Source organism: Dendrobates tinctorius, unplaced genomic scaffold (genome assembly GCF_039654945.1).
Source record: "Dendrobates tinctorius isolate UK_male_01 unplaced genomic scaffold, ASM3965494v1 ptg000191l, whole genome shotgun sequence".
Taxonomy (NCBI): domain Eukaryota; kingdom Metazoa; phylum Chordata; class Amphibia; order Anura; family Dendrobatidae; genus Dendrobates; species Dendrobates tinctorius.
In genome coordinates, this window is record NW_027361858.1 from 8,332,501 (window position 1) to 8,340,000 (window position 7,500).

The 7,500-nt window shown below is 39.7% G+C and overlaps 1 protein-coding gene across 2 annotated transcripts in view; it reads right to left on the reverse strand.

The window, feature by feature from the left end:
* Positions 1–7,500, reverse strand: part of SVEP1 (sushi, von Willebrand factor type A, EGF and pentraxin domain containing 1) — a 543,713-nt gene that overhangs the window by 90,232 nt on the left and 445,981 nt on the right. For both annotated transcript variants that reach the window (XM_073552438.1, XM_073552437.1), the window contains exon 38: positions 3,300–6,088. In XM_073552438.1, coding sequence (XP_073408539.1) covers positions 3,300–6,088 — 2,789 coding nt within the window. The remainder of the gene's footprint in view (positions 1–3,299; positions 6,089–7,500) is intronic.

Sequence of the window (7,500 nt, forward strand, 5' to 3'; positions counted from 1 at the left end):
AATATTGTTTTAAAACAGTCAGTGAATTATTTTACCTCACAAAATGAATCCTCTGTGATCCCCTGCTGTAATGTCAGTATTGTCTTTTGCTTCCTCCCCTGCCCAGGAGCTGTGGTATGCTCCGTACACGGTCAGAAACAGACAATTTTTAAAATTAACTTTCATTCATGGGAAAACCCCTTTAATGTGACCGGCTTCCATTGCCTGTAGACACGTCGTGCATCTGCCACTGGGATCAGCCGAATGATTCACTGCACCTGTACGGAATTGGCGCAGGCGCAGTGAGACGGTGTTCCGCTGGTGGTACCGTGCAAGAGGCTGCGTGAGTGTGTGAGTGAGTGTGTGTGAGTGCGAGTGTGTAAGAGAGAGAATAAAAGTGTGTGAGAGTGTAAGTGTGAGTATGTTGCGACAGTGTTCCGCTAGTGGTACCATGCAATAGGTTGGTACCAGGAGCAGTTTCCATATTGAAACACCCATCACTTGGGTGTCCCAATATTTCAGTTGGTGAAAATCCTCCGCTAGGAATTCTGGGATACGGTGACATCTGGACAGAACAGGAAATGAAAACATTACAAGGCAATTATATAAATAGATATTTTTGATCTGACAATTTAAAGGGCGTCTGTCACTGGGATCAACGCTCCAAAGCTGTCTATATGGACACGCAGGTCATAGGAAGCAGAATAAAATGATACCTTGATATCTGCAATCTGATGTCTTGTTCCAGATAAATTGATGTTTTTCTCATATGCAAATGAGCTATTAAGATCTATGGGCCAGACACTGATCTGCATGAAAATCTGTCTCCAGAGCTTATTTTAAAAGAAAGGGAGTATTGTTACAGGGTGGGCCATTTATATAGATACACCTAAATAAAATGGGAATGTTGGTGATATCAACTTCCTGTTTGTGGCACATTAGTATATGGGAGGGGCAAAACTTTTCAAGATGGGTGGTGGCCATGGCAGTCATTTTGGATCTAACTTTATTTTTTTCAATGGGAAGAGGGTCATGTGACACATCAAACTTATTGAGAATTTCACAAGAAAAACAATGGTGTGCTTACAAGTTTATGACCACTTATAAAATGTGTTCAAAGTGCTGTCCATTGTGTTGGATTGTCAATGCAACCCTCTTCTCCCACTCTTGACACACTGATAGCAACATTGCCGAAGAAATGCTAGCACAGACTTCCAGTATCTGTTGTGTCAGATGCTGCACATCTCGTATCATCACAGCAGAGACAATTGCCTTCAGATGATCCCCAAAGAAAAAAGTCGAAGGGGTCAGATCGGGAGACTTTGGTGGCCATTCAACTGGCCCACGATGACCACTCCACTTTCCAGGAAACTGTTCATGTAGGAATGCTCGGCCCAGACACCCATAATTGATGGTAAGTGTGATATATGGGGTACAAAGATAGTGGGGCCATTCTTCATCAGTGGAAACCTCAATGACACTTGACATCTGAAATTGCTACATGATGATGTGTTGCCCTCTTTATGCACTGAAGATGGCACGTTCCCCGAGTTTTTCCAGCAGGATGGTGCACCACCACTTTATTCAGGTCCGAGCATTTCTACAAGGAATCTGACCCCCTTAGACTAGCATTTCTTCTGCGGTGTTGTTATCAGCATATCAAGAGTGGGAGAAGAGGGTTGCATTGACAATCCAACACAATGGGCAGCACTTTCAACACATTTTATAACTGGTCATAAACTTGAAAATAACTCATGAAAGAATAAAGTTGTGTTGAAACCAAGCACACCATTGTTTTTCTTGTGAAATTCTAAATAAGCTTGATGTGTCACATTATTTTCTTCCCATTGAAAAAAGTAAAGTTGGATCCAAAATGGCCGCCATGGTCACCACCCATCTTGAAAAGTTTCCCCTCTCCCATATACTAATGTGCCACAAACAGGAAGTTGATATCACCAACCATTCCCATTTTATTTAGGTGTATCCATATAAATGGCCCACCCTGTAGTGTGTGAAATGTAATGACTGATACTTTGCTCTCATGATCATACACAGCTTTACAACTAAATCAGAACTAATACAATACAATAGTGCTAACACAGTACAGCAGAAGTAAAGATCGTCTCATTGCAAAAATATTTGCAGCTGCAGTCATCTCAGGGTTCTTCAGCTTCCATCTCACAGGCAGCCAGTGTGGGAGAAAAGGCAATACGGCATTGCTGTCAGCTCTGTAAGAGGGCAACTCCAAATGTGCTTGTGGTTTTTGCAATGAGACAAGGTTCAACTCTGCTGCACTATGCTAGTTATAATCTGACACAGCTCTGAAGCAGAGCTGCCAGGACTATGAGAGGAGAACTTCTGCTGGAAATGTCTGTCATGGGACAAAATTCTCTTCTGCTGTACTGTTAATTCTCATCTCACTGCAGAGTGTCAGTCATTACTTAATTCATATTGGTAACACCTAGGGATGAGCGAGTATACTCATTAGGATTCGGTACTCGGCGAGTAATGAGGTACTCATGGTACTCGAATCCTAGTAAGTAAATTTCACTACTCGCCTCGCAATATTCGGATCTCTCACTGGCATGTGTTAGCCAATCACAGTAAAGCCGCCACCTTCTTTGTTGTGGCATTACTGTGATTGGCTGGACACGCAGCATCACTGTATTGCTGGAGCCTCTGGAGAGCGGTCGCATCAGCTGGTTTGGTATATGCCTGGAAGGCTTGCACCCGCATTGTTTGTTCATTCTTTGTGCTGCTTTTCCCTTTTTTCTACATATATATATTTTTTTTTTGGCTATTTGACGGCCCTAAATATTTATCAAAATGGAGGCTGGGCATTTTTTTGCAAATCAAAAAATATCCTAAGTATAGGTGGTAAATGTCTGATTAGTGGTGGTGCAACAAAACGATTAGCAGTTACCGCCGGCAGCCGTAAGTTCTCAGATGTTGTCGTAACATCGATGCTCAGTAATATCTATAGTGGACATGGCCAGGGATTGCATACTCGACCACAGACCTCAGCCACTATAGAAATAATAGGGTTGCTGTGTTCCAGTAGTATTCGAGAACTTATGGCTGCCGGTAACAGCTGATTGGCTGGAAGATCCAGGTGTCGTACCCCCATTGTTCAGATATTGATGGGCTATCCTAAGGATAGGACATAAATAAAAACATAGTGGCCAACCTCATTAAGTTAAATAAATTATGATTTTTATATGTTCATAGAATTTATTCCATACAATTATTATACTTGGAAAAAAAGAAAAATTCAAACTCAAAATACAGTAGCTTTTTAAAACATAAGTTTTTTGGCTTACCGATATTCAATGACACTTCCAAAGGTGTATGAATTTCCATTTATCACAGTGTCAGGAATACTGGGTGGTGGACCACAGGAACGTAGCTGACAAATAGGGTAGGGTTTACTCCATTTCCCTTCTTCTGTGCATACAAGATCTGGATTTCCTTGCATAACGTAGCCTGTGAGGCATGTGTACTTGATTGCATTCTCATATGTTGAACTGCTTCCATTAATAAATGCATTTAGAATTACAGGTGGAGAGCCACAGGTAACCTTTCCACAGTACGGGAAGCCAGAACTCCATTTTCCTGCAGACTCGCAACTGAGTTCAGAATGTCCAAACAGTTTAAAACCATCATGACATTTGATTGTGATTGAATGACCACAGCTAAAATTGTCCCCAATAATGTTTGCATGCTGAACAGATGGTTTGGAGCATTCACAAGGTAGACAACTGGGGACATTGCCACTCCACATGCCACTCGCTAAACACTGTCTTATTGGACTTCCATGTATTTCATAGCCAGGAAAACAAAAATATTGTACATACTCATTGTGATGAAAGCCTGAACTGTTAAGGAAACCATGAGAAATATCTTCTGGAGGACCACAATCTATGAGTGCACACAGTGGAGCTTTTCCATCCCATGTTCCATCTTTCTGGCAGGTAAGTTTTGATGGTCCTTCTAGTTTATATCCTTGAGAACACTTATAAATTATATGACTTCCAACAGTATATTCTGACCCTTCAATTTCCCCATTGGCAACAGGCAGAGGTGTTTTACATATTATTTGTAAGCATTCTGGCATTATTCCACTCCAATGTCCATCCTCCAGGCAGGTTCTGCGCTTATCACCACTGAGTAGGAAGCCTTCAAAGCACTGATACGCAATATGATTTCCGTAATCATAATCATTTCCTTTGACTTGTCCATTTATTAGGGCTTGAGGCTGACCACAAGAAATAGGGATGCAAATAGGTTCTTCTCCATCCCAAAGATTATTTTCTTGACATGTTCTTTTGTTAGCGCCATGCATTCTGTATCCTATGTCACATTTATAATGAGCAACACTCATGTATGAGTAATTTGAGGCTTCTATGTACCCATTAAGTATCTGGTTTGGTGGCTTGCAAAATATTATAGCACATCGTGGAATGACATGACTCCATTTCTTTGTAGACAAGCATGTGTTATTCTCTGACCCAATTAGTTCATATCCATCATTACATTTATAAAAAATAGTGCTATCTTGTGAATTATCAGTATATTGCACCACACCATTTTCAGGAGCTACAGGAATGTTGCATTCTATTGACAGACAGACAGGGGAGCTTCCATTCCAGGTACCATCTTCTTGACAATATAATAATGGTGGTCCAAAAATGTCATAGCCATAGTAACATGTGTACAAAACATAAGTCCCATATAAAAATTGTGACACATCATTGCTAACATCTCTAACTGAATAATTACCAACTTTTTGATAACTATGCATGGTGGTCGGAGGTTGGGTAGTGACTGGTATGTCGTAAATGTCAAGTTTTAGATCCACATTCATTATATAATCATTATGTTTGTTATACTGTCCAAAGTCAATATGTGGTGGAAGACCACAATCTGTATGCACACACATTGGAGTTGGACTGGACCATCCTGAATCTTCACAAGTAATTATGGCAGGTCCAGTCAGCTGAAACCCAGGCATACAACTATAAATGATCATTGCACCATATCTATAATCAGCTCCTTCTACAAAGCCATTGTCAATGGCCTGAGGGGCATCACAGGCTATCTCTTTACAGGTTGGGGGGTCAGCATCCCATTCTCCTGTTTCCATGCAGGTAATAATAGGCTGTCCTTCAAGTCTAAACCCTTTGTTACATGAATAGGTTACAGTTTGTCCATAATGAAGACTGGTTGAAGAACTTTTGCCATTTGGAATATCTTTAGCTCCAGGACATCTAATAGGTTTACATACTGGCAGTCCACCTAGCCAGTGTCCAACTGGTCCACAAATTAATGTGGTATTTCCCATTAACTCAAAGCCAGGCTTGCATGTGTATAGAACAGTGCTAAGATAAGCGAGACCTTGAACATCCACAATTCCATTAGCAATTTCATCTGGTTGAGGACATTCTACTGGAACACAGCTGGGAAGATCAGGACCCCAATTACCATCTGCTTCACATGTTACTTCATGTGGTCCTCTAAGCAGAAAGCCATCTGTACAAATATATTCTATTATAGTCCCGTAATGAAGAGAAGGCACTGATTTTGGGTCTCCATAATCAATATCTGGTGGCTTAGGACACAGAACAAGCTTGCATAATGGAAAAGAATCATTCCAGTGCTGTGATGGTAGACATCGTAATACAGAGGAACCTTGAAGAACATAGCCCTCTCTGCAGGAAAATTTCACAACTCCTGTCTCATTAGCAACTTCCTTAAGTACTAACTGGTGTTGTAATAGTGGTGGATCTTGGCATTTTGATGGCACACAGGTAGGTAATTTCTTTTTGTCCCACTTTCCATTTTTCTGACAAGTCCAACTGGTTTCCCCAATAAGTTCATAGCCCTCATCACATACAAATTCAATTTTTGAACCAACATCTATAGTTGTCCCTTTGATATCACCATTTTTTAGCGGTGGAGGTTTCTCACAACTTAGTAAAGTACATGATGGCGTAGATTCACTATACCATTGTTTGTTGGACTGGCATATCCTTTTATTGCTACCAACTAGTTTGTATCCAGGTTTGCAGGAGTAAGTTACCTCATCCTCAAATACAATACCTGTTTTATTCTGCAGGAAAAAAAAAAGTTGATTAAAATATTGTCAAAAAATGTAAATGCTTTGAACAGTAAGAACATGTACTGCTTAACACAAACAACTTAAATGTGTTACTTCAAATCTTGACACTACCTTTTTTTTTGCTCATCATTATTGACTGAATACTTGAAGGCCAGTTCCACTTGTTGCCTGATATTATTCTATTTTAGTGGTCATTGGTGATATTATCCTTGAGCGTCATTATGATTTTTCACAGAAGAGCCAATCACTAGATCAGCCAATGCCATGCATTGGCTACATATAAAATGCATTTAATTTACCTCTAGCTGCCAAAAAGTATAATTTTGGAAGTGTTCCAAGTACTACATTTTTACACTATATCCTTTTCTTTTTGAAACCTTTCATGTGCTACTTAGAACACTTTATATTGAATACCCTAAAACTTGAAAAGCAGATGTCCACCCTTAGACTGTTTAAAAATTTTCTCATTGAATTAATTTATTTAATTTTTTAATTACATTTGTAAATTGTAATATTAATTTTGTACGTATCCTGAGTTACAGTTTACTTTATACTTTAGAGCTGCATTCACAATTCTGCAGCTTTCTCGAGTGATTGAAATTCTACGGCAGAGATCTCCAAGCTATGGCTCAGGAGCCAAGTGTGGCTTTCGGGATCATGATGTGTTGCTCCCATCATGTGTGGCTCTTGACTATCTGCCAGCTTTGTGCATTAACACCCTGGTCCAGCAAACAGCTCTGAAAAGGAGCTCTCCAGATGGTGACTTTTTTGAGTAGACCCGCATAAAAGAGCAGATAGAGATGTGCATACAGCTCTGGCAAAAAGTAAGAGACCACTTTCAAATGTTCAATTTGTCTGATTTTTCTCTTTATAGGTATATTTTTGAGTAAAATGTAAATTGTTCTTTTAGTCTATAAACTTCTGACAACATGTCTCCGAATTTCCAAGAAATAAATTTTGTTTTTTTTTTTCTGAAAAGGAGAAATGGTAAAAAATGTTTTAAAAAAAACCCAGTGCTTTCAGACCTCAAATAATGCAAAGAAAACAAGTTCGTAATCATTTAGAAACAACAATACTAATGTTTTAACTCAGGAAGAGTTCAGAAATCAATATTTTGTGGAATAACCAAGATTGTTAATCATGTGTCTTGGCATGCTTGCCACCAGTCTTTCACACTGCTTCTGGCACAAAAATTTAAGCAGTTCTACTTTGTTCGATGGCTTTTGACTATCCATCATCCTCTTGATTACATTCCAGAGGTTTTCAATGGGGTTCAGGTCTGGAGAATGGGCTGCCCATGACAGGGTTTTGATGTGGTGGTCTCTTAATTTTTGCCAGAGCTGTATGCTGGTCTTGAGGATTGTGCGATAAATTAAGTAAATGCTACACAAAAGATGAAACGG